A 27,706-nucleotide genomic window follows, 5' to 3' on the forward strand; every position below is an offset into this window, starting at 1 on the left:
AAAGCTGAAAAGGTCATCTAAAAGTACCGTGGCATCAGACTCTAATTCAGGAATGCCGGACAAGTGGCAAATTACTTATGGACACGTGTACGCATCAGAAGGCAAAAGAACCATGTTGTGACAGTACAGCCTGTGATTACCCATCAATGCTTGGGATTAAAATAAAAGTACAGGGAGGTAGAGGATGAGTGTAGAATATCACCCATATCAACTTATCAAGGGGAACAATTCAATTTTACAAAAGCACGAGTTCATGGCTTCAGGTCTAACTTTAACTCAAGACTATTCATTATTTTGTCCAAAAGATATTAAAAATAATATAAATCATTGTTTTAAAAGTAGGAATAATCAGGAAGCTCAGCCACAGTTAACTTAACAGTAACCAATACTAGAAGTACCCAGAATTTTTTTTTTTACAATGGGAGTGTCGAGACTCTCAAATAATCTAAACACTATACAAATCTAAATGGTTTAATAAATTATAATGTTATTATAATAAATAACCTTAAAATATAAACCTAAAAATTAATAAATAAATAAACCTCATTAACTACCAAACTAACCCGTAAGATTGGTATCCAAAAATTTTATATGCTATAAGACGAAATTTTTGAAACATTTTTTGTGTTTTTTTTTTAATCTTTTCAAGAAATAAGAACCCTTTACCCGGTCTGCATTATTGAGTTACCTTGTGCTTATTATATGTTGAATAAGTTAATTCCCGTACCAGATATTTCATATCTTCCTGTAGATGAACGTTCATATATTTTGCCGTGTTTAACAGGGCTCATACAGCACATACGCACAATGGGCACAGAAGAACGTTTTTCTACAACCTGGATGACCACCAAATTCAGACTTTTCACATTCATATATATTCAAATGAAAACCTGGACTGCTCGATCTGCGCATGGTGCTCATCACATTTATTTCGGGGACATATTCACTAATAGCTAGATAATGATTTGATGAATTTGATCAAAATAATTTCCAGGTTAGAATACCAGAGATGTATCAGGAAATATGCAAAAAGAAACCCAGAAAGTAAAAATAACATAAGAATGAAAAACATCATGAGCACATGTGCAAAGATATAACACACCTCACAAGAAGTACTATTTATATTCAATATGTCAATCTACTATCATATTAGATGTCATCCACGTACTAACAAGACATTTGTGTCAATTTTATACTGGTGGCGGCCAAGCAAGAGTAAGGTACGTACACAAGCAAACCAAGGGAGCCATACAAAGTGCACAACATACAAGAATTGGCTCTTTATTTACTAGTAATATTACTTTTACTCCAATTTAGCAGTAAATGGAAAATCATGCGGTGGCATCAATAGGACGATTGCCAGCTTCTTTCTGCAAGAAACCTTGAACATATTCTTTCCTGCAACATAATTCCCTTGGTAAGACTAACAAAGCCTCTTGAAATTCTAATGGTCAGATGTTTACTCCCCCAAAAAAAAAAAAAAAAAAAAACAGATAAAACGATGTCAATATACACAGTAATGGCAGAAACATACCTTGCAGGTAGATGATCATGGGGACGATTGAATGGGGTCCAAACAGGATCACCCACAAACAAACGCATTGCCTGCACATTAACATACATATTAAGAAACAACTCTTTGCATTGTGTGGTTCGGAGAACTAAATTAAAAGCTAGTAAATAAGTCTCAACAGCCGGACTGATGTGTGCATATGTGTACACATCAAGTACACTACCACCAATTAATCTATTAGTGTTAAAAACTCCAGAAATGTCTATCAGACACCAAGGTCGAATAAGAATCAAACACAAAGATGAGAAACTTAACAATAAAGTACAAATCATCCAACTATAATAAAACAAGCCTTATAGTCAGGAAAGTTTTTATAATATCAGGGCGATAACATCATTTCCTAGCAAATAAAATTGAAGTAACTCCTCTATGGAAGAGTCTGTGCAGATTCCTATTAGATGCCTCTGAGAATTTAATTAATACCAATTCAAGGGATATAGCTATTCATCAAACATCAAAACCTGCCTAGAAGAAAACTGCTTCAAATTAATTAATTTAGATGTCCTCGTAGCAATTTATGGCAGCGGTAGCAGCCATCTAACCTAATGTCTCAAACGACATCTTCAATCATTATGCAAACATGAAGAAAAAATACAAGTGTATCTTCATTGCCAACTTTAATAAAACAAAACTCAAATTCCCAAGGTAGACAATATTTTCCTTATTAAGGGGCTGGTGTTGAAGTAAAATGTTGTTGAGTCAGCAGGCACACAAGCTACAAACAGAAATTGCATAGAGACGTACAATACCAGTACCTTAATATAGTTGTCTGTATCCAATGTAAAGCGGTGATAACAGCCAGCAGGTAAAACAATCATTCCACCCTTCTTTAACCATACACGAATCCATTTGTCATTACGGTCCCTGATATCAAAGTAACCTTCACCAGAAAAAAGACCACTAAGAACTTAAATTAAGGTAAGTACTGACAGCAAACCAAGCACCAAAGTAATCCTACCACTTCCTGCCACACAGTAGCGTATCTCTTCATCAGTGTGAAGATGTTCTTCAAAGAAATTTTTTATCTTCTCTTCATAATTTGGCAGCTTTTCTGGGGAAACCTCACAAAAGTCCTGCAGAAAAACTTATCTGGTTAAAAGTACAACACATTTGCACACTCATTGTCAGATGGCAAACATAGTTAAGAACTCATCAAATTCATAATTAAAATTAACTGACTTTTCTTTCTTTAGAATTTACTAATGTATATTCCACAGTACTGAATAGGTTTATCCCAAAACAAATTGAATGAAATCCTTATTTCAGAACACCCAAGATATCAAGATAAGGTCAAAAGCCATATTCTTATGCTCATGAAACAGTAAAAAATGAATACATAATCCAGCAAGTTAGTCTGACAAACCATGTAAGAATATCCACGATCTTCACGAATCTTCTTCAATTCCTCGTCAGTTTCATAGTTATCGGCATCTAATCGCCAGCTGAGTACTCCAAGTTCTACAGGTTCACAAGCAGTTAAAGACTAAACATTTGGTGTTCTCATCAAACCCACATGTTTGCAAAAATGCTTACCAGAAAGTTGATCCAGGGACACAAATTCCTTAGGATCCTTGTGATGGGGGAGTCTTTGGTCTTCATCGCTATCATCCATGTACCATGCCTGAAGAACTTCCTCTCTAGTATCCTGCAGAAATTATATGATCACAAACAACTCATCAACACACTAAATTATCCTAAGTGAAAAAAAAAGGATACAACTGAGAAGACCCGAAGTCTCTGATGCTAGTGGAGATTAATAAGTATAGAGTCCCAATGATCAAGAAATTAAACTCAAGAAAAATTGGAAGTTTCCACGATCGATGCACGTTTATCAATCCTCACACCAGCATGAGACATAAATAATTTCTACAAAAAAAGAAAAGAAAAGAAAGTGGTGGCAAAAAAAACACTGAAACAGCTGTTCAACCAAAAAAAAAAAAAAGGCTTCCTTTTCTCACATCAGGAAAAAATTAAGTACTCAGAAACCCTAGCGGTTTTGTCAAGGGTCAGATCCATATTAAAAGGCCATAAACACTAGTAGACTGTCCAAAATTTGCTATGCTGCTGCACCGCAACAGAAACTGGTCCACTTCACTCTAACAATTTTAGCAGCTTTAACACTGGAATGTCTTTGCATATCAGACAAAAAAGTTTACTAGTCGGTGATCCTAATCATCTCCTATATATTACCTATAAAAGATTCTTAAGATTTAAGCTGGAGGAATGCTATAAATTCTAACAAGAAAAACAAGTTACACATACAATAGACTGTCACTCGCTGGGAACAAGAAAATCTTAAGGTTATTTGTATGCAACCTGAAAATTAGCATACAGAGTTTACAAGTGTTGAATCTGCCTTAGATCTAGAGCTTCTAATAATATCTATTATGCTAAGACGATATAGTGCCAAACAAATTATTTTTCTGATACAGACACCAACTAGTCATAACCCATGCAACAAAATTGTATATGAGAATTATAAGTGCCTGAATAATATATAGTATACACGACATAAAGATCTATCATACAAGAATCTTAAATCCCTGCCACATACAAATTACCATATGACTTAAAAAGTCGTTGTGCTTGAACCACCACCATCTCATGAAATTCTTCTAAAATTAAAGATGATAGAAACACTATGGTATTATTGGTACAACAGGGAAAACCCAATCGATTATCTTCACTGACACATTACAAAACTAATTAAAGCCACTCTCTCTGTCCAAATGTCACATTGAAGCACAAGCCTTAAAACAAAATAAAATTCTTCACTATAAGGTGAAAATTTTTAAATGAGACAACTATTGCAGAAAGGCGTAAGATGTAGAATATCTTCAAGACTCATGAAAATCAAACATGATTAGATTCACAACCGATCGCTCTTGAAATCATATACTCCCTCTTTTTAATTGACAATTTGAAATGTTCGATTTCAATCTTTAACACACAAATGATCATATTTAAGCACCCAATTCTACAAATTTTAAACTACTTATTCAATTAAAAATAAATAAATTAGAGCACAACAAAACGGAAAATTAAGCTGAAACATATTGTTCAATACCACCACAAAGATGAAATACTATGATGAAACCATTATTTTAATCTCTTGATATTAGCTTACAGAAATTAATTAGAACTAATACACTAAAAATTATTTTTAGAAAAAAAATCTCTGATTCTATTCAAAACTATCAGGAACCACACCTGATTGCTAAAAAAGGAGATAAAGATTGATATATTAATAAATGAGAAAAACGAAATAGAAACTAATTGAAGTACCTTGTCGGAGGCACCCATGGTTTTAAGATTCTTCTACGCTTTGAATGAACGAGAAAGAGATGATTGAAAGGACGAATCGAAGACGGTGGGTTTTAAACTTGGTAATTCGAAATAAAAAGACTACAATGCCCTTCCTTGTAGTCATGTTTTGGCCGTGGAACTTTCAGTACCCGTCTAGATTAAATGAATGTATGTAGGTTTTGGCGGCATATGGATATAGGGGTCTTTCCTGTGCGAAGACGTTTGTATTATACCATCATCGCTTATCTCATCTGTGCGTGGCTCGTGGGGTGGTAATTTTCTAAAATAGAAAATAATCTGAATCACTCTTTGCCCCTCAATCAATGGAGATAAAACTGTTCCCTCAAGTTTGAGAACTACACAAAGTCACCCCATTTTTCAAAATCTAGCACTAACTTTCGGGAGCATTTTTGTCATTTTCATAAAATATACATATCATTAAACAAAAGAAACCTTCCTAAGCCCTAACAAAATCTCTCCTCATCAGCAGCATAAAATAGTTGCCACATGTTATGCCCAAGAGCCAGGGCTAGCGTAAGCATGCGTCAGTAAGAACCAATTAGAATTCGAGAAGGTTTTCTGACGCCAGGATGCAGCCACATCCTGCAAGGACCAAAGGGGTAAGGTCATCGTCAATAAGGCAAGTGAACGTCAGGCCTATGAGTTGTTGGGAATTGTCCACCTCCTGAACTTGTACACGATTTAAGGATATCTCTCGTATAAGCAACCAAGGGGAAGCGGATTAAGAATTGTACCACACCTGCCCACACACAGAATCATGATTGCCATCTTGGATCCTCCCACTATAAATAGAGGGCTCTCCTCCATTTTACAGGAGGGGCTCATTCACCATCTAAACTCTCTCGCTCTCTCCCTCTCTACCCATTCATTTTCTCTATTGTAATTCAGCTCGCTTGATTATAACCCGCTATTAATATAATCACAATGGATGTAGGATTCGTCTTAAAACATCTGAACCACTTTAAAAATTATTATTCGCTCCATCTCTTTCTTTGTATTTCCATATCACGTGTGATTTTTAAGTCCGCTTAGCATTTCACACGTACGAATAGTTGGTGCCAAAATCAAGCATCAACACCACATAATCAAAATTTGATAAATAAACATTTATATGAAAATAAATTGAAATATATCATTATGATTATTTCGCATTAGCGTGTGAGAAGGTTAATATACAAAATTGAAAATTCTTTGTTGATGGGTTGAATATTGAATTGTGAAAGTCCATCCCCAGTAAAAGATAATGGCAGGACTTCAATTTGTTTGACCGCACACCATTCAAATCATATACAATTAAACACCTAATATAATAAGAAGTAACATATAATTTTCAAAATTAATAATCTGATATAAGATCACGGTATTAATTATCGCGTGATTACAATATTTGCATTGGCATTATATTATGAGTAAATGACTTTTTTCTATCCAAATAATAATTTAATGACACTTTTCTACTCTTAATCTTTTAAAATATCATTTTACTATCTAAATTTATATTATATTTCTGATTTCGGCATCATTATGACCCCACAGCACTACCATTCTCTTTCTCGATCATAACTCACCAAAACCCCTTAAACCCTACTTCCACCGACCCCATCAATCACCAACAATTGAGTGATTATTAAATTCCGATCAATCTCAACCACCAAAATTCAACATTCTACCATCAAAAGACTCATTAGCCTCCCTTCTTAAAAAGTCCAACAACTTGAACCGAGTTTGCTTTTTGTTCGCTCTCGGAATATAAATTTGGGTAATTAAATGGTATTTTAAAAGTTTGTGGGTGAAAAGGTGTCATTAAACCATTATTTGGGTGGGAAAAAGCCACTAACTCTTATATTATTCATATGGTAAGGATTTGTCAGTTGAATAGAGATGTTTGGAGTATTTTTGATAAATATTGTAATTTAAACTCCCATCCACATTCAGGCATGAAGCATGCCCACTCCAATCCACGCATCACCTCACATAAACATATCAAATATGAAATGAAAGCCTTATTATATAAACGTTGTCTCATGGTCAATGGGTCTTCAGAATTTCTGGGTTTAAGTTAAGAAAAGGTGTTGTGCTTTCAGAATTCTGTGAGCCGTAAGTGTTTCATTATTCTTGTACAAAGCACACGGGAAGCTACTTGAATTTGTCTTATCAAAATCCACGGTTTTACAAAGACAAGATCAACCCTGTTTACTCAATTTTCAAAACATGATGATGAATCAGGATGAGCACCATTCCTAACACTTGGCAGCATCCTACTTGACTACAATAGGAATCTTAAAGAACAAAAAAAAAAAAAAAAAGATGTTAAAGACCAGCAATTAGGATGAAATCAACAAAATATAACAGCACTTTCCCTATCAGCAAATATATTACCGTCCATTGCCAAATTCAGATGATACGACAATATACCGTCATTAAAGACTAACTATTACCATTACAAGATATGTTATATGTAAGATGTTCATCAATTTGCCAAATGCATATACATAGATTTAGCGAAATACAATATATCAGAAGACATAATACATTCGCCATTAAAGTATAAATATACAGTAGATAAACAATAGATATACATAGGGGTGTTCGGTTCCGGGTACCCTGCACTTTTTTAAGGAACCGGAATCGGAACCGACGGTTCCTTGAAATTTGGAACCAGAACCGGAACCGTCAAGACTAACTATTACCATTACAAGATATGTTATAAGTCAGATGTTCATCAATTTGCCAAATGCATATACATAGATTTAGCGAAATACAGTATATCGGAAGATAGAATACATTCGCCATTAAAGTATAAATATACAGTAGATAAACAATAGATATGTATAGGGGTGTTTGGTTCCGGGTACCCTGCACTTTTTGAAGAAACCGGAACCGACGGTTCCTTAAAATTTGGAACTAGAACCAGAATCGACGGTTCTGGTTCCTAGGTACCCATAACCAAAACCTGTAACAACGGTTCTGGTTCCGGTTTTGGGTATCCTGTAAAATTACATGACCCCCCAAAAGTTTTTAAAACGGTAAAAAAACCCTTAAAAACTTACAAATACCCCCCCACCTGGCACTTGTTAACAAAAATAAAATTACAAATTATAAATTCAAAATTACAAACTCCGTTACTTTATAAAGGTAGATTCTCAAAAGTCAAACCAACTTACTTTAAATGTTATGAAATATAAATATAAATGTATTCACATTACTTTTTCTACAAAAGTTTTTATTAACTTCCCTAATCTTTAATTTTATTTTATATTAGTCTTGGTTCCTGGTTCCTGGTTCCGGTTCTGGTTCCAAAAATTTGGAACCGGAACCTACCCATTGACAACTGGTTCTGGGTAGGAACCGGAACCAAACCCAGGGTACCTGCCGGTTCCGGTTCCAACCGATTCTTTTGAACACCCCTAGATATGCATACATAGAAGTGGGCGCATGAGTATCCGTAAATCCGAATGGGATTCTAGTGGTACTCCAGGTTTCCCTGTCAAATCCTTGATATACTCCTATCTTACAGGATGATCTTTCTGCAGATTATATGCTGTCTATACTGGTTGTCCCGCAAGCAACCATATCAAGTTATCAACTGCACTAGTGCATACATAAATCAAATAATAGCTCTAAGGAACTCTGGCATTCAGTGTTTGATTTGTCCAAGCTAATCATGGTAAAAGACATCCTATGTTAAGTTTTATGTTATGCAACTAACCAAGAAACAAATCACAACCAACCAAACAGAATCAAGAAAGCACACACACATAATCAACAATCAGATTTTTATTGTGGTTCACTTGCCCTATCTTGAGCAAGCTACATCCACGTTGAACTCTGAAAAAGGGGAGTTCGCTGCACTACGATTAATAGAATCAATCACTTACAGTCCTAGACTCAAATATGCCCAGAAACCCAACTCACACGCCTCTTATTCAACCTGCAACCTGACCCTAGGAATACTCTAACCTTGGAATCCCTAGAACAAGAACACAGATGTTGTTTCCTCAAATGATTACACCAAAAAACCACTCAAGATTACATAGATTACACAAAGAATCAGAACCAGAATAAGAAGAACCCAAACTTTTGTACAACAAATACAGAACAATTCGATGTGAGAAAAAACCCTTGGTCTTCGAACGAAAAACTTTCTCTTTTATATTGTTGACTTGTGGTGAATTCTCATCCGTTGGATTGTCATTGAATCAATGATCAGGATTCATCTTGAAGCTGTCCAAAATGACACCGTTCCACTAATATCCAGTACAACGTCGTTTCAAGCATTCACTTCAACATTTTACTTGCCTTAACATATAACTGGTGTCAAAAGTGAACCGATGGTAAATTCCAGCTGGCATAATTATAAGATCACTGTTAGGGCCAAAAATCGTCCTTGACCCAAATAGGAAAACAGGACCACCGATGAGGAAGAGACCAAGCCCAATCCCAAAGAGGCCCAAGCCCGATTAGTCCCATTTGATACGAGGTATGGCCTGTCCGAACCATCTGGGCACAGGCCTCCCTGTTCCAGCTCACTTCCTGGGCCGATAGGCGAGCCCACGGCCCCCATTGATCACTTTCCTGTTCCTGTTCAATCTCCTATTCGAAGTCACTTTCCTGTTCCTGATCACTTTCCTACTCAAAGTGACTTTCCTGTTCAGATCACATTCCTATTCAGATGCAGGTAATACAGCTCACCACCGCCCTAACTTTTCTGGGGTTTGCATCAGAATTACACTAGGACTTCTACTCCCACCAGGATTGGGAAACCAGACAGTCGCTATATAAACAGAGGCCAGCCCTCTCACAAAGGACACATTACACTACACCTTCACACCCGAAGCTCCTACTTGAGAGCTTCACATCACTGCCGTAGTCACAGTCTCCGACTAGACTTCCGGTAACCTCTCTACTCCCTAGCCCTCACTATACTAGCCTCTTTCAGCCTTGCTGACTTGAGTATCGGAGTGCCTACAGCAAACACCACCCCAGTGTTTCCCGTTCGCTTCACGCGTTTATTTCTCTATGTGTGCAGGTGCAGCGGATCGCTAGTGGCCTCAGCCTCACGGGATCAAACCCCTTTGCCGTACAGGTAGATTTTTACGTCTACAATCACCAGCTTCGAATCCATTGTTCATCCTTGTTAGGTGTCTCTAACATCAAAATATCCACTTCCTCTTAAGCAGTAGCGTATCTCCTCATCAGCATGTATGTGCTGTGTGTAAAAGTTCTTCAGTTTCTCATAGTCAGCCACTTTTTTGCTAGGCAAAAATCAAGCAAATCCTGCAAAAGTGACAACATTATCGCTTAGTTAATTAAAAGTGTGGTGACAAAAAAGTAAAAGAAAAGAAAAAGGCCCCCAAGTTGATATTTGATAAAAAATAAATTGCAAATCAAATCGCCATTGCTCATCCATATTCATATTTGATGTATTTGTGTTTTTTGAACTCTTCCAAATCGGAAGTAGTCTTTTAAAAGGAAATTCACTTGCAAAGGGATTGACATTGAGCTGCAAAAAAAAAAAAAAAAAAAGAAGGGCCCTCTGACACTGTGGGAACAAAGTTTTAGCATTAGGTTCACCATTATATACTAATGGCATGATGCATTAAGCTTGTTATGGTCATGTGGCGTGAATACTACAATGCATGCCTTTTTCATTTTTCTGGCTTTTTCAATTTTCTTTTCAGTATGTCGTTGGTCAGTGCCATAAGTATTATGCTTGAAAGAACTAACAGGATTACAGTCACTTTGAATAAATTGAAGCCTTAAACACCAGTCAAAATGAAAAAAGACTTGGTATGGATACAGACTAATGTCCTGGTTTGATTAAATAGTACTTGGTAGTTGTGGATTTTCAGCTTTGCTCCTTTTAGACATACAAATCAATAGCTGAATGATTCATTGCAGACGAAGTCAAACAGTCCAACAGTACACTGTTGCTCCAGTTCTTACATGCAATGCAGACATGTTGTTCGGCAAAATCAAATGGTCCTCGCCGTAATGCGAAGATCTATCTTGTGCAATTATTATTTATTTTATTGCAAATTCTAATTATAGAATTCAAAACCTCACAAGGAGAAAGAGAACGATATTATTTATATAATAACTCTTTCATATTATATACATGCCTACTTTAATATTAATATTAAAATATGTTATGAGACTTAAAAAAGGAGTATTGCTTCCAAGTTCCAAAGGATATCATTATATGGGCGGCATGCATTGATAAAAAATTTCATAATATGTGGTAAAACTCTTTAAAGAAGCTTGCCAAAGTAACATATTAATGATTTCAACTTGGAGTAAAAAAAATAAAAATAAAAAAAATGGTCAGCACCTATGATCATGGAGTTATTTAGTTTGGATAAGAAATGACATCTTCGTGGTTGTTAAAGCCTAAACGGTTATAATAGTTCCACAAATGTTGTGAATACTCAAATTACAGGCCAGAGCTAGGAATCTCGGTAACAAACTCTACAAAAAGAAAGAAAGAAAGAAAGTCCATCGGATAAATGGAATAAGAAAAGAGAAAAGATGAAAATTCTACTTCCCAATGCCTCCATCCCTTCCACTTTTCTTATATGTAATTCTGTTTATACGTCTGCATTATTCCAAACACTCCTCTCTATAACAGTGAGAGAAAAGACATTCAGTCTTTCCTTTTAAGACTAGCGCTTGCAACATTTCATTTTGATTGGAGGATCTCCTACAATTTTGTGCGTCCAATACTAGTAGTTATTGCAATTTTCAATGGTTAAAGTTATATTCCATAACTTGTAGCTCTCTCTGTCTCTCTTTTTGTGGAATATATTCTACTTACATCTATTGTTTTTCTCATGTTGAATGATGAAGAGATTAAACATTCTAAAATGTATGAGGAATCGGGTTGCTTCGATCCCAATAACTCCATGGCAGAGGGTGCAGATTCTAGGTTTCCTCAAAGTTTGGCAAACAACCAGAAGCAGTTTGAAGAGAATCTGAAACTCTCTACTGAGGAAATCTCTGAACATCACCACAATCACCAAGAAGGTGCAGCTGTTTCCGCTATGGAACTGGAGCTTCAAAAGCATCTATCCTTCAATGTGGAAAACTACGATAACGATACCTATATGATGCAACAAGTGGTTGGCGACCCAAATCAGCTTTCTTTCATATGATCAGTCTAACTGGAACAACGGTGATATAGATTTTAATCAAGATGACCCACAACAAAATGGCCATAGAAGCTTCAATATCAATTCATTACCCCAAACACCAGACCTTCTCAATCTCTTTCACTTGCCCATATCCTCTTTGCTTCAAAATTCATCCATCTCCTTTGCAAACTCAAACCATGACACTATTCCTTTAGGCTTTATCGGAGACCTCCCAACCTCAAATAGCACATCCGTTTTGTATGATCCATTATTTCATCTAATTCTGCCCCTACAACCTCCTTTCTTCAGGGAATTATTCCAATCTATACCCCATGGTTACAGCTTGCCAACCTCAAGAGGTGGTGCTAATTCTTTGTTTGGCGATGAGAGAGATTCAAGCGGAGTAACGGCTTACCAAGATGGGGATGGAGGGATGTTGGAATTCACAAGGAACATGGCTTGTATTGTTAGAGGGAGTGAAACTGGCAAGCAGAAAAAGCCCTTTACTACGGAGCGACAAAGGAGAGAACACTGGAACGATAAGTTCACGGCCTTGAGGAATTTGGTAATGCCTAACCCTACCAAGGTACACGTCTCTGCTTCTCTTTAATTTCATGGTAATGTTTATATTATATCATACTAGCTGTAACATAAAGCCTCTTGGTGATCCCGAGCAGTCCTATGATGGTTGTTTACGGAGTTCCTGGCTTCAGAGATTATCCAAGGATACCGAGGTTGATGTTCGTATCATTGATGCGAAGTAACCATCAAACTCGTTCGGCGAAAGAAGATCGGCTGCTTGTTTGTCTCCAAAATTCTTGACGAGCTTCAGTTAGATCTCCACCGTGTTGCCGGTGGCCACATTGGCGATTACTGCAGCTTTCTGTTCAGCACAAAGGCGGATATATATGGATTACTCTTCTTTACCAAACCCATCTTCTCCATGGAATGCTTTCTGAGAGATTTATGTTTATTCTAATTTTGCAGATATATATATATGAAGGTTCTTCTGTTTATGCTGGTGTGATAGCCATAAGATCATTGAGGTTATGGATAGAGAATATACAGCTGTTCCACCCACAAGTAGCTATTAGGATTAAGCGAGATCTGATTTTACTGAATATCAAGATCTTTTGCTTTCTTGAATGTCATAGGCCGATAGTACTTAACATTTAAAATTGGCTGGAGGATAGCTATTTCAAAGTTCCAGACTTCATTAGCGCAGATAGATCGATGTCCATTCTGATCCAATAAGGTTTCATGCTCAACTAAGTTGTTCGTGCATAAGAAATTAAGCCAGTACGAATGGTGTGAAACTAGAGCATTAAGAGATAAAATAGTAATTCCTGCAGCGATTGTTTTTCTGAAAAAATTAACATGATTAGGTTGTAATAAAATAGAACAGTGGATTCTTAAAAGTTACAAGAAAAAAATAAAAAGTCAATCTGTATGAAGTTGGCAGTGCTTCTGCTTCTGGAGCTACTGTCTACAGAGCAGTGTCCGTTCCTAGTTTTCCTGAATTCGTACATGACATTTCGGTTCCAGTTTTTGTTGGTTTGAAGGTGATTGATATAAATCAAAGGGAAGAATATACAAAGCTGGCACTAGACATTTATGAACAAATAGAGTCAGCAGTGAGAACAAAACAATAATAAAGCAAATCACAAGTAATAAACATTGAGAAAATAATATGCGCGGTTTATCTTGATTCATCTAATATGGGCAATGTCATCCAGTTAAGTCAATATTATTACAATATTTCTTCACCTCTCTCTCGTTTATAATGAATGAATTGCCTAGGGGGCACTGCCCCTGCGACTCCCGTCTGCTCACTAAGGAGCGGGGCCCCCGCCCACTGACCGCATAACGAGACTCCCGAATGCATCTGTATAACCCATTAATGCTGAAATAGTGGACAACTCAAACAATTTACAAGTACAAGAATTTGAGCCATGAAAACATTCTTCCAATTTATATAACATTAATTTATGCAAAAAAGTTTTATGCTGAAATGCCTTTTATGAATTGTTCTCTTGAATCTATCGTGACCCTTTTAACACAAATTTGGTCTGGCAGAAGACTGCATTACAATTGCACTCAGAGAAACTCTTAAAGCTCTAATTTATCTCCATAAACAGGGCTTGCTTCATAAAGATATTCATGTTGGACACATCTTCATCAAATATGCACATCGTCATATTATGCTTGCCTTTGCGGGCTCTATCTATGAACACCATTACATTGTTGATGAGCATTCTACACAGTCCCGGTCCAACTCTCCTTCTCCTCTATCTCCACTTGGGCTGCTGCCCCTGAAGTAGTAAATTTTGGTGACAATTATTATACCTGTAAGAGCGACATATAGATCATTGGAATTACTGCACTGCAATTACATTGATATTTGATATAAAAAAATTGCAAATCAAATCGCCATTGCTCATCCATATTCATATTCGATGTATTTTTATCTTTTTAACTCTTCTAAATCGGAAGTAGTCTTTTATAAGGAAAATCACTTGCAAACGGATTGAGATTGAGCTGCAAAAAAAAAAAAAAAAAAAAAAAGACCTTCTGACACCGTGGGAACAAAGTTTTAGCATCAGGTTCAATATTATATACTAATGGCATGATGCATTAAGCATGTTATTTAATTTTTTTACTGCATCCCCATATAATAAATGATGTTTAAACTAAGCGATCAAGGAGCATTATTCTTAACCAAATGTTCAGCACTAGAGGCAAGAGCAGAGCTGCAACGATATAATAAGACTTTTCAAACAGTTTATAAGATAACATGCAAATTACATACACACAGAAGGAAAAAAAAAAAAAAAATAGCTTAACTGTAAAAACAAGAAAAATATAGAGCTCAGACTATTTGGTTATCATCCAGAATCAGACAGTGGTGATGGACCCTACCATCACAAGATGTGTTCATCACAGCTCTACCAGAATGCACCAGCCGGGAATCGAACCCGGGTCTGTACCGTGGCAGGGTACTATTCTACCACTAGACCACTGGTGCTAGATGTTAAGTAGTTGAAGCATAATTATTAAAGACGTTACCAATGTTCAGTTTAACTTTTTCAACCACCATGGCCCAAATTCTTTATTATAATAATTTTTTCCATAAAAACAAGAGTCCAGTTAGAGTCTTTATTCTGTAAATATAAATTAAAGTGTAAGTTTGACTCTCTACATTTAAAGAGTGAAATCTCATTCTCTATTTAATTTTATTTCATAAATTATAAGTTTTTATGTATTTTATTATTAATTATCTCTCCTATTAAGTCTTTTTTCTATTTATTAAGTCTAATTTAAATAGTCCATTAGATTTTAATAGAGATTTTGCTTTTTATATTTAGAAATTAATAAAAATACTCTTTATTTTTGTGAAATATATTCTTTAAAATAAAGAGTACTATAGAACCTCTAAACATGAGTGTAATCAACTTCTTTTCTTAATCCCATAGGCACACAGTAATCAGAGAATTGGCACTCACTAATACAGTGCCCCCCAAGTTGAAAAATTATCTACAAACTAACTTTTATCTAACTGTTCAAGCTCACCTCGCCTCAACTCAATTCGTTCATTAATGAAAAGGTCTAGATATTGATTTTGAAGCCAGTTTAGGTATCAAGTTTCAGCTAAAACATTGCAGAATTCAACTCAATAGCTAGAAACAGACCTCGATACAGATATCATGAGCTAATTTCCTGAGTCTGAACTAGAATTTTATAACTTTGCCTTCACGTAATCAGCAGAAAATAAACCGATTTACTAGCATTATACACTGCATGTTCTTGGTAAAATTTTATATGAATGTTATCTCACGGTCAAAAGGGTCTCCAGAATTTCTGGGATAAGAAATAGACTAAAGGTTTCAGAAATCTGTCGGCTGCAAGTGTTCCACTATTATTGTACCAGGCACGTGAAGCCTAATGAACTTGTCTAGGTAAAATCCACATTTTAACAAAGAGATGATTACTATGTTCAGCCAAGTCTTCAAAACATGATGAAGAAACAGAATGAGCACCATTCCTAATTCTTACCAGAATCCTGCTTTAGTGCAATCAGAATCTTTAAAAAAGAAGAAAATGTTACACAAAAGTAATTAGGACGAATCAACAAAGTCACAGCACTTCCCCATCAACAGATATATTATTGTCGATCTCATAAATTAGCACATAATATGCCTGTACCATTAAAGATTTCAAAGTAATACAGATGATACGACAATATATCATCATTATAGACTAATTATTACCATTACATGCTATGTTATAGGTTCGATGTTCATCAATGTCCCCAATGCATATACATAACATAAATAAGGTGCATAAGAAGACAGAAATATTCAGCCATTAAAATCCTAATGAGCTTCTAGTGGCACTCCAAGTTTCCCCGTCAAACCCTTGATGTACTCCTTTCTTGCAGGATGATTTTCCTGTGGCCGATTGTATGCTGTCCATACTGGTTCTCCCACAAACAACCTCATCAACTGCACATCACACAAAACATAAATCAACAATGGCTCTAACGAACTGACATTCATTAATCAATTTGTCTAAGCAAATCATGGTTACCTTAACATAATTGCTGGTGTCAAGAGTAAACCGATGGTATATTCCAGCCGGCAAAATTATAAGATCACCAGCTTTAATCCAGATTCGAATCCACTGGTCATCTTTGTCTCTAACATCGAAATATCCACTTCCTTCTAAGCAGTAGCGTATCTCCTCATCACCATGTATGTGCTCCGTGTAAAAGTTCTTCAGCTTCTCCTCATAGTTAGCAACTTTTTCTGGACACAAATCAAGCAAATCCTGCAAAATTGACAGCATGATGATTTAGTCAAATAAAAGTTTAAGTGGCCAACGAAAAAAAAGCTCTACTGATGATCTTTGGTTAACAGTGGGTATAATAAAACTTTCGTTTTATAAAGAAACAAATATATAGAGCTCATGTAAAATACATAAAAATAAATAAATTTTATTTACGGCAAATAAGTAATTTATTCATTAGCACCCAACAGCTATAATAAAAACTCTTTTATAAAAAATTAAAAAAAAAAAACATAGAGCTCAGACATGCTTGCTGTCATCCAGAGATGAGGGGGTGATGGACCCAACCATCACATTTAGTTCATCATCACAGCTCTACAGGATTGCACCAGCCGGGAATCGAACCCGGGTCTGTACCGTGGCAGGGTACTATTCTACCACTAGACCACTGGTGCTAGATGTCTAAACTTGAAATATATTTTTTAAATAACTGGTAAATTTTCAGCTAGTTATAATTCACCACTGTGGAACATCAAATTGGGTTAAGCATGGGTATAATCAAAAATATTATTTATTTAACCTTATAAAACACAATTAATAAAAAGTATGAGGAAAACAAATATTGATTTTGAAGCCAGTTTAGGCAGCTAGAACATAGCAAAATTCAACTCAATAGCTTCAAAAACACATGATAAAGATATTCATTTACTGAGTATTTGCATTTTAATAATTTATCTAAAGCTCAATATTTAGCTTAATTTCCTGAGTCTGAACTAGATTAATTTAATTGTTAACATTATAATTAGTAAATGGAACATAATAAACGAAAAAAATAAATAACTAAGCATGTACCATGTAATTGTATCCTCTAGCTTCTCTGATCTTCTGCAATTCCTCATCGTTCTCGTAATCATCTGGATTCAAGCGCCAGTATAGCACTCCTAATTCTGCAAATTCCTCAATTTTTAATGCTGTAACAATTAATTAAATAAATAAATAAGCGATAACAAGAGAGAAAAAATGCCTGCCAAGTGGTCCAATGACACGAACTGTTTGGGGTTACGGTGATGAGGGAGTTGTTGATCTTCATGACTCTCATCCATGAACCATGCCTGATCAAACTCAAATCGGAATTGAGGTTAGAACGTAATTCACCATCCGAGTCTCAGTTAAAACGACCAAGTAGAAGAGCCAACTCACCTCCAGAGCCATTGGTAACTCTTGTCTGTTTCAACTCAAAATAAAAATACTGTTGGATGGTAATCACGATTCACACCTTCCCTTCTCGACTATTCCGTTTTAAGGTGTTTATTTCTGTTGCTACTATTTGCCACGTGTACGGCTCCATCTCCGCTTGTTTATTTGTGGTGTTTGCATTTGTTGTGAAATAAATATCACTTTTGTCGCCCACCATATCCTTGTATTTTGCTACGATTTTTTTTCTAATAAAATAATGTGACACATAAAAACTTATGAACTAGTGTAAGATGTGATGTTGCTAGTTTTCGCTCCAATGAGAAGTACGCAGACCTTTGGGAAACCAATATGGGAATTAATAATAATAATGCAAATCAATGAGTAGAGAGTAGACCTGGCAAACGGGCGGGCCAGGTAGACATGAGTCACAAGTAAAATAGATACGAGTCCATGGGTTGATACATGCATGACCTATACCCGTCCGTGCAGGTACATATTGACCTACGGGTCACCCGCATATGATGCTAACAATGCAAATAATGCATCAAAACTTAATGCTCACAGTACAAATAATGGTAGTTAAATATATTGTCTTATTTGCCCAAAGCGTTTGCCAACTTGGTGAAAGTGTTTACCTCTAAGAGTGACTAATGCTATTGAGAGTTAGGCGATGTCGAAGTGAGAGAGAATGAGAGTGAGAGGAGAGCAAAAGCTGTTTCTTCGCCGTTCGTCGGCGTGATAGGGTGAGAGAGTTCAGACTGAGCTGAGAGTCGCGTCGAAGTAGAATGAGAGTGTTGCTGCTGCTGTTTCGTCGGCAACGACCTGGGTTTGGGAGCTGCCGTTCGTCGACATGAGTGACCGCGAGAGAGTTGAGACTGAGCTGAGAGTCGCTTCGGAGCAGAATGACAGTGAGAGGAGAACTGCAACTGCTATTGTTTCGTCGGCGACGGCCTGGGTTTGGGAGATGTCGTTCGTCAGCATGAGTGAGCGCAAGAGAGTTGAGATTGAGCTAAGAATCGCGTCGGAGTAGAATGACAGTGAGAGGAGAGATGTAGTTCTGCTGTTTCGTCGGTGGCGGCCTGGGTTTGGGAGTTGTCATTCGTCGACGAGAGTGAGTTGTGACCGTGGCTGCGTGAGTGAGTTGTGAGTGGTGTGCTGCATGAGAGAGTTGAGTGTATAGTCCATTGTTTTAAAACCCGGATCAGAGGGCAACCCGTTTTGCTGCCCGGGTCACAGGTCAACCGGTCCAACCAGTTGGATCGATGATATCAACGACAATTTTATTTTTAAAAATTTACATATTAATCGCTCAAATTTTAATATATTACAAAAATTCCCCTTAAAAGTTCAAATTAATCCCTAAAATTTTTATTTATTTCAAAAATACCCCAAAAATTACCATTTAATCCCAAAACTTTTGACATATATCCAAAACACCCCTATAAAATTACAAATTAACCCTTATAATTTTGAAATATTATAAAAAAACCCCTAAGACCTGAATCGAACCGGAAAAGCTGCCAGGTCCCGGTCCGGTTTTTAAAACAGAGGTGTAGTATGATTGAGTTGCGTTTAGACTTTAGGGTTTGTTAATAAATTGTATTTTAAATTAAATTTTTTTAAAAAAAATAAATTGCGGGTACTCACGGGTAGACCTGGCAAAACGGGTGGGTGGGCCGGGTACGGGCCGGGTAAAACGGGTACGGGTAAAACGGGTACGGGTCCAAAACGGGTGGATATATACGGGTCTATTTTTTTGGTCCCGTGCCCTACCCTATACGGGTACGGGTGGACCCGCGGGTGGACCGTTTTTTCTCTCTCCAGCTTTCGGTTTTGACAGTTTCACCCCTAACAGTTTTCAATTATGACAATTACACCCCCAAAATTCCTGCAGTTTTAATTTTTTACANTTAGAGCACAACAAAACGGAAAATTAAGCTGAAACATATTGTTCAATACCACCACAAAGATGAAATACTATGATGAAACCATTATTTCAATCTCTTGATATTAGCTTACAGAAATTAATTAGAACTAATACACTAAAAATTATTTTTAGAAAAAAAATCTCTGATTCTATTCAAAACTATCAGGAACCACACCTGATTGCTAAAAAAGGAGATAAAGATTGATGCATTAATTAATGAGAAAAACGAAATAGAAACTAATTGAAGTACCTTGTCGGAGGCACCCATGGTTTTAAGATTCTTCTACGCTTTGAATGAACGAGAAAAGAGACGACTGAAAGAACGAACCGAAGACGGTGGGCTTTAAACTTGGTAATTCGAAATAAAAAGACTACAATGCCCTTCCTTGTAGTCATGTTTTGGCCGTGGAACTTTCAGTACCCGTCTAGATTAAACGAATGTATGTACTATGTAGGTTTTGGCCGTGGACTTTCAGTACCCGTCTCGATTAAATGAATGTATGTAGGTTTTGGCGGCATATGGATATAAGGGTCTTTTCAGTTCGAAGACGTTTGTATCATACCATCATTGCTTATCACAGCTGTGACTCGTGGAGTCGTAGGGTGGTAACTGTTTTCAAAAAAATAAAGATGGTTCAGGGACAATTAGTCTAGCTCATATTTGGCCAGCAGACCCAGACTCGAGCAATCGAGATTTGTTGTAAACTGACTAATTATGAGTTGACACATCACATATTTATGAGAGAAAGTTAGTGAGAAGGGTTTATAAATGTAATATTGATCTTTGCCCCCTTAATCAATGGAGATAAAAACTTTTCCCTCAAGTTTGAGAAATACACAAAGTCACCCCATTTTTCAAAACCAAGCACCAACTTTCTGGAAGCATTTTTGTCATTTTTATAATATATCATTAAACAAAAGAAGCCTTCCTACTGTCACGACTCGATTGCTTCCCTTCAAACTCGTGCAGCCCTAGGTGTCAATCTCCTGACGATTACCCTATGTCAGTCTTACTTGCTCACGCTTCTAACCCTGCAAGTAAGAAAACACTCACACAAACTCACTCACAAGAGATGCTAGAAGAAAACTCTTTACTAATAAGAGAACTTTACAATTCTTGGATAGTTTAGTCAAATGAAGGTCTCTCCCTTTTATAGTAGTTGGAGCTTATAATGGACGGTCTAGATCTCCCGAAATCAACGATGGAGATTAGCTAACTCCAAACTACCATCTATCAACTACCATATTAATTACAAGATTCTAACATATACAAGACTATTCCAAAAGGTTCTAGAATGTCGGGGTAACGCACGCCTTTGATGAAATGCTTGAGAGGCGTCACACTACGCCCTATCAAATCTCTCTTCATTCAGCAGCATAAAATAGTTGCCACATAATCAAAATTTGATAAATAAATATTTATACGAAAATAAATTGAAATATATCATTATGATTATTTCGCATTAGCGTGTAAGAAGGTTAATATACAAAATTGAAAATTCTTTGTTGATGGGTTGAATATTGAATTGCGAAAGTCCATCCCCCGTAAAAGATAATGGCAGGGCTTCAATTTGTTTTACCGCACAACATTCAAATCATATACAATTAAACACCTAATACAATACAAAAGTAATATATAATTTTCAAAGTTAATAATATGATACAAGATCACCGTATTAATTATCATATGATTACAATATTTGCATTGTCATTATATTATGAGTAAATGACTTTTTTTCCACCAAAATAATGGCTTAATGACATTTTTTTACTCATAATCTTTTAAAATACCACTTTATTATCTAAATCTATATTCAATTTCCGATTCCAGCATCATTATGACCTTACAGCACCACTATTCTCTTCCCCGATCATCACTCACCAAAACCCCTTAAACCCTACTTCTACCGACCCTATCGATCACCGACAATCGAGCAATTATCAAATTCTGATCAATCCCAACCATCAAAATCCAACATTCCACCATCAAAAAACTCATCAATCTCCCTTCTTCAAAAACCCAACAGCTTGAACAGAGTTTGTTTTTTTTTGTTGCGAAAATATAAATTTGGATAGTTAAATGGTATCTTAAAAGTCCGTGGGTGAGAAAGTGTCACTAAACCATTATTTGGGTGAGAAAAAGCTGTTAACTCTTATATTATTCATATGGTAAGGATTTGTCAGTTGAATAGCGATGTTTGGAATATTTTTTATGATGTTCGGAATATTTTTGATAAATATTGTAATTTAATATCCCATCCACATTCAGGCATGAAGCATGCCCACTCCAATCCACGCATCACCTCACATGAACCTCATAAACATATCAAATATGAAATGAAAGCCTTATTATATAAACGTTGTCTCATGGTCAATGGGTCTTCAGAATTTCTGGGTTTAAGTTAAGAAAAGGTGTTGTGGTTTCAGAGTTCTGTGAGCCGTAAGTGTTTCATTATTCTTGTACAAAGCACACGGGAAGCTACTTGAATTTGTCTTGTCAAAATCCACGGTTTTACAAAGACAAGATCAACCCTGTTTACCCAATTTTCAAAACATGATGACGAATCAGGATGAGTACCAATTTTCAAATGCATATACATAGATTTAGCTAAATACAGGATATCAGAAGACAGAATACATTCGCCATTAAAGTATAAATATACAGTAGATAAACAATAGATATGCATACATAGAAGTGGGCGCATGAGTACCCGTAAATCCGAATGGGATTCAAGTGGTACTCCAGGTTTCCCTGTCAAATCCTTGATATACTCCTTTCTTACAGGATGATCTTTCTGCGGATTATATGCTGTCTATACTGGTTATCCCGCAAGCAACCATATCAAGTTATCAACTGCACTTGCGCATACATAAATCAAATAATATCTCTAAGGAACTCTGGCATTCAGTGTTTGATTTGTCCAAGCTAATCATGGTAAAAGACATCCTATGTTAAGTTTTACTTACCTTAACATATAACTGGTGTCAAGAGTGAACCGATGGTAAATTCCGGCTGGCATAATTATAAGATCACCAGCTTCGAATCCATTGTTCATCCTTGTCAGTTGTCTGTAACATCAAAATATCCACTTCCTCTTAAGCAGTAGCGTATCTCCTCATCAGCATGTATATGCTGTGTAAAAGTTCTTCAGTTTCTCATAGTCAGCCACTTTTTTGCTGGGCAAAAATCAAGCAAATCCTGCAAAAGTGACAACATTATCGCTTAGCTAATTAAAAGTGTAGTGACAAAAAAGTAAAAGAAAAGAAAAAGGCCCCTAAGTTGATATTTGATAACAAAAAAAAAAATTGCAAATCAAATCGCCATTGCTCATCCATATTCATATTCGATGTATTTGTGTCTTTTTAACTCTTCTAAATCGGAAGTAGTCTTTTAAAAGGAAAATCACTTGCAAAGGGATTGAGATTGAGCTGGAAAAAAAAAAAAAAAAAAAATTTGTGATGTGTCAATTGACCTATGCCAACGTGGAAGTCAACTTATAACTTGGATGGTCAAAGTTATTTATTAAAGACTAAGGGTTAATTCTGTCTTTTCTATTTTTAAATAAACCTAATGTAAATTAGGTTTTGCTCAATTCTCATTCTCGAGCTTTCTCTCTTGGTTACAGAGAGAGAAAGTTGTCACGAATCTGGATATGCTGGAAACTTGAAGATCGTTGATGGAATCAAACGGTGGTAGTAGGTCTTAGCTGTATTTTCTGTTTTGCCTTCTCTTTGAGTATAAATCTGTCACTGATTCTGGTTATTTTGTATCGTGTATGAGAGGTGAGTACATCTGGGTTTTACGAGTGTTGTGCAAAGGGGTTTTACTCGGGTTTTGCCTTGTGTAAAGGAGTGAGCATAAATCTCTGTAAGGTTTCTATATTCTCATAGTAAATGGTTCCTTATTGTCCTGAAGAGTGGATGTAGGTAATATGTGTGATTACCGAACCACTATAAATCCGTGTATCTCTCTTTATTATTCTGCTTTACTTATTGTTCATATTACTTGTGTTTTTCCTGCTGCTTGGATTATTGTACTGTTTAGGTTTTGATTTTGGTCTCAATTTGCAACAAAAAATCAAAGGGCCCTTTGACACCGTGGGAACAAAGTTTTAGCATTAGGTTCACCATTATATACTAATGGCATGATGCATTAAGCTTGTTATGGTCATCTGGCATGAATACTACACTGCTTGCCTCTTTCATTTTTCTGGCTTTTTCAATTTTCTTTTCAGTATGTCGTTGGTCAGTGCCATAAGTATAGTTTATGCTTGAAAGAACTAACAGGATTACAGTCACTTGGAATAAATTGAAGCCTTAAACACTAGTCAAAATGAAAAAAGACTTGGTATGGATACAGACTAATGTCCTGGTTTGATTAAATAGTACTTGGTAGTTGTGGATTTTCAGCTTTGCTCCTTTTAGACATACAAATCAATAGCTGAATGATTCATTGCAGACGAAGTCAAATAGTCCAACTGTATACTGTTGCTCCAGTTCTTACATGCAATGCAGACATGTTGTTCAGCAAAATCAAATGGTCCTCGCCGTAATGCGAAGATCGATCTTGTGCAATTATTATTTATTTTATTGCAAATTCTAATTATAGAATTCAAAAACCTCACAAGGAGAAAGAGAACGATATTATTTATATAATAACTCTTTCATATTTTATACCCATTGATTGAATCCAGTCAGCAGGAATTTGTCGGGGAGATGTATCTAGATGAGTATCCGAAGAAATGTCTGGAATCTGAGATGTTGGCGCTGCAGATGTACGTGGTGCATTCACGTATTGTTGTCGTCTGGATTTATGGAGATAGTAATCATGAGACTGCTGAAGCTCTTCTTCCTGCACCGTATCTGGCTGTGAGTCCGGGTACCACCATTCTGGATAAGATGAATTGTCATCGAATTGAGCATTGATGGAACGTATGCATGTCTGTTTGGCTCGGAGTAATTTCTCAGTGTAGTCTGGAGGAAAGAGTTCCCACGGAGCATCATCATGAAAGGATGGTTATATTGCATCTTGAATGATTTGATTTTTTTCAAAAAGGATTTTTTGAATTGATCTAGTCTCAACAGGATGATCAAACATATTATGGACGAGGTCATATGGATAGGACCGATGAAATGTGACTTGATGCTGTGAAAAATATAGGTCGTCAGATCTGATAGAGTGATGTCTATGAAAAAACAATATAGACCATGCCATTTTGGTAGAGATCGGACCTTTGTATCGGGCAAGTTGGTGAGCAAACACAGATTTCCATTTGTCGAGGGTTTTGAACCATCGGAGAAAAGTCATCAAAGAGTGCAATTCAGGGGTTGAGGTTGACTGGTATTGGGAAATTATTTGCAAAATAGAGATGGGGAATTGAATGGCAATGCGGTATTGGTGTAACATAACCAAAAGAACCATAATAATTCTCCATTTGTGGAGGAAGATCGACGGTAAAGTATGGAGCTTTGCTGAGGCTGTAAAAGAGTCACGTTCAGCCGGAGTATGATGAGATTGTCGATACATAGGCGGAGAGTCTGGAATGGAATCATCACCTTCAGGCATCTCATCATCGACCTCAGAAACAACAGGTGTGTTGGACGATTCAGGCTGATGGGTCATTAGTTGGGGATAAAAATGAGGATGTTGATAGAAGTATCACTGTCAGGTTAAAGTCACTTTCGAAAGATTCATCAGTCGAAGGTATATCGGCTTCTGATTCTGTTGGAAGGTAGATAGAGAGTCCTGAGAAAGACCCGAGGCGGCAAGACGTTGCCTTTCTGCCATGTATCGCAAAAAAGAGCTCATAAATTGGAAGAGACGGGATTTTCGGAAGAGTCAGGATTAGCAGAAGGTTGGGGTCTTCCATCATCATTATGTGCTTGGAGCCTTATCCTTAGATAAAGGACGCTGAGGCTTAGGAGATGGAGGTCTGAGTAAGGAAGAGAAAGAGTCAGGAATATCAACGGATGGGGTCCGCGGTCTAGCAGAATACTTTTCTCGCTTCTTTGTTCTCGTTCCAGCTTGATTTTTATCACGTTCTTTGCGGAGCTTGGCATATAACTGTTCAGTGTTGCCAAAAGCTGAACAGCACCAGAAGGTAATGAGGTGGGACCAACGCACTACAAGAAATATATTATATTGTGACAAAATTAATTTTGTCAAATGTATTTGTCACGAGTAATATAGGTATTATGACAAAAAAAAAAACATCACATTAAGATGACAAAGAGAATAATAGTGACTAAAACTAATAGGTCATAATATTTTAACAATAAAGAAACCCATAATAAATGTAATGAAGAAAAACATTTAAATAATATTCGTCACAAATTTTGGCGCCAAATTTGCGTCTAGGTAAATTGTTTATTGTGACAGACATATTTTGTCATCAAATATTTAATCACTATATTGTATACATGTATAAATACAAATTATTTTGTCACAAAAGAATTTATTTATTATTACAAAAAAAAAAAAATGCCATAAATATGCTAAAATAGAGGATTAATGACAAAATGTTTTTGTCAAAATTTAAACACGAGATAAATTGTTATCGTGACAAACATATTTGTCATAAAAACTTTAATCAGTATATAGTAACATGCTATAATTACAAATTAATTTGTCACAAAAGAATTATTTATCATTGCAAAAAAAAAAAAAAAAAATTCATTTGAAAATGTTAAAATAGAGGTATTAATGACAAAATATTTGAGTCAAATTAAACGTGATATATTGTGACAAAAATTTGTAAAAAACATAATAATACACGTACAAGTATTTGTCATTCCTTTCAAGTTTTAGTAATAACATATATGTCATTAAAAAAAAAAAACTCATTAATGCATAGGATTGGGTACGAGGTCAAGGGCTAGGTAATTTGGTCGGGATTGGGGGGTGATTAGAGGCGGGTCAGGTTTTGCTATATCTAGCTAGAATCAAGAAATCTGGTCTAAAACAAATTACCAACAGATCGTAATTAAAAAAAATCTGTTTGTAAAATCGTAGCAACACATTTCAATTATTGTAAATATTGTCCCCAAATTTTAATTCAATCGTTGTTAAAATATTACTTTTATTTTTAAAAATTAAAAAAAAAATTGCACTTTCGAAAGTGTATTGTAGACTATTTATGGTAACACTTGATGTTAAAATAGTATGGTAAAAATTTTCTTCAACTTTTTATAACACTTTATATATTAAGGTAACTCTTTTTTTTAAATGTCATTAATATATATTACAATAGCATTTTTAAGTGTTACAATAGCCTAATATAAAATAGCTTTTTTATAATGTATCATTAATCAAAATAAAATAACATTTTAAAAATATTATCATATACCCAATTATTTAAGAAAACATTTCATTCCCGCAACACAAAATGGGTTGATTTTGTTTCTTTACATTGCTTAGGGGTCAAATGTTATATTATTTGGGGTTTACCTTGTTACTTTATTCAAGTAGGGAGCAATAAATTTTCCAAAACTAGTGTTAAAGGAAGTGGGAAGGTTGTGTAGAAACGCAAAAGGACAGAAGATGTCAGGCGTTAGCAATCACCGCAAGAGGAAGACAAGAAGCCCAACAATCAATCGGCTCACATAAACCTCAAAGTCAAAGGCCAGGTTTCCTTTTTTTTTTTTCCTTTTTTTTTTTTGGGAAAAAAATGGCTTTAATTTCAAAACAAATCGTTATTTAGGGTTTGTTTTTATTGTGTTTTTTGTTCTATCAGTTCATTATTTTGTACCTTTGCTTCAGGATTTTCA

The 27,706-nt window shown here is 35.9% G+C and overlaps 2 protein-coding genes, 2 non-coding genes and 3 pseudogenes across 5 annotated transcripts; 1 reads left to right on the top strand and 6 right to left on the bottom strand.

Annotated features, from left to right (window-relative positions):
• Nucleotides 1–1,092: 1,092 nt before the first annotated feature.
• Nucleotides 1,093–20,314, bottom strand: LOC116109799 (1,2-dihydroxy-3-keto-5-methylthiopentene dioxygenase 2). 2 transcript variants are annotated; one of them, XM_031396026.1, is made up of 7 exons: nt 20,190–20,314; nt 3,107–3,218; nt 2,937–3,031; nt 2,532–2,646; nt 2,329–2,453; nt 1,535–1,605; nt 1,093–1,398 (listed from the first exon to the last, which is right to left on the bottom strand). In XM_031396026.1, exons 1-7 carry the CDS (start codon nt 20,205–20,207, stop codon nt 1,332–1,334), a joined length of 603 nt encoding a protein of 200 aa, XP_031251886.1. In that variant the 5' UTR covers nt 20,208–20,314; the 3' UTR covers nt 1,093–1,331. The 2 variants fall into 2 exon arrangements, with proteins under 2 accessions (XP_031251886.1, XP_031251885.1); XM_031396025.1 differs by lacking the exon at nt 20,190–20,314 and adding an exon at nt 4,859–4,940.
• On the top strand, nt 11,764–13,124 carry LOC116109823 (annotated as a pseudogene).
• LOC116109869 lies at nt 14,896–14,976 on the bottom strand (annotated as a pseudogene).
• Nucleotides 14,985–15,055, bottom strand: TRNAG-GCC. The gene has a single exon. It is a non-coding gene; the product is annotated as a tRNA-Gly (tRNA).
• LOC116109800 (1,2-dihydroxy-3-keto-5-methylthiopentene dioxygenase 1) lies at nt 16,173–18,070 on the bottom strand. The gene is made up of 5 exons (XM_031396027.1): nt 18,016–18,070; nt 17,840–17,927; nt 17,668–17,762; nt 16,618–16,857; nt 16,173–16,532 (listed from the first exon to the last, which is right to left on the bottom strand). Exons 1-5 carry the CDS (start codon nt 18,025–18,027, stop codon nt 16,404–16,406), a joined length of 564 nt encoding a protein of 187 aa, XP_031251887.1. The 5' UTR covers nt 18,028–18,070; the 3' UTR covers nt 16,173–16,403.
• Nucleotides 17,112–17,191, bottom strand: LOC116109868 (annotated as a pseudogene).
• TRNAG-GCC lies at nt 17,200–17,270 on the bottom strand. The gene has a single exon. It is a non-coding gene; the product is annotated as a tRNA-Gly (tRNA).
• Nucleotides 20,315–27,706: the final 7,392 nt, after the last annotated feature.

Source organism: Pistacia vera, unplaced genomic scaffold, assembly GCF_008641045.1.
Source record: "Pistacia vera cultivar Batoury unplaced genomic scaffold, PisVer_v2 Contig59, whole genome shotgun sequence".
NCBI lineage: Eukaryota > Viridiplantae > Streptophyta > Magnoliopsida > Sapindales > Anacardiaceae > Pistacia > Pistacia vera.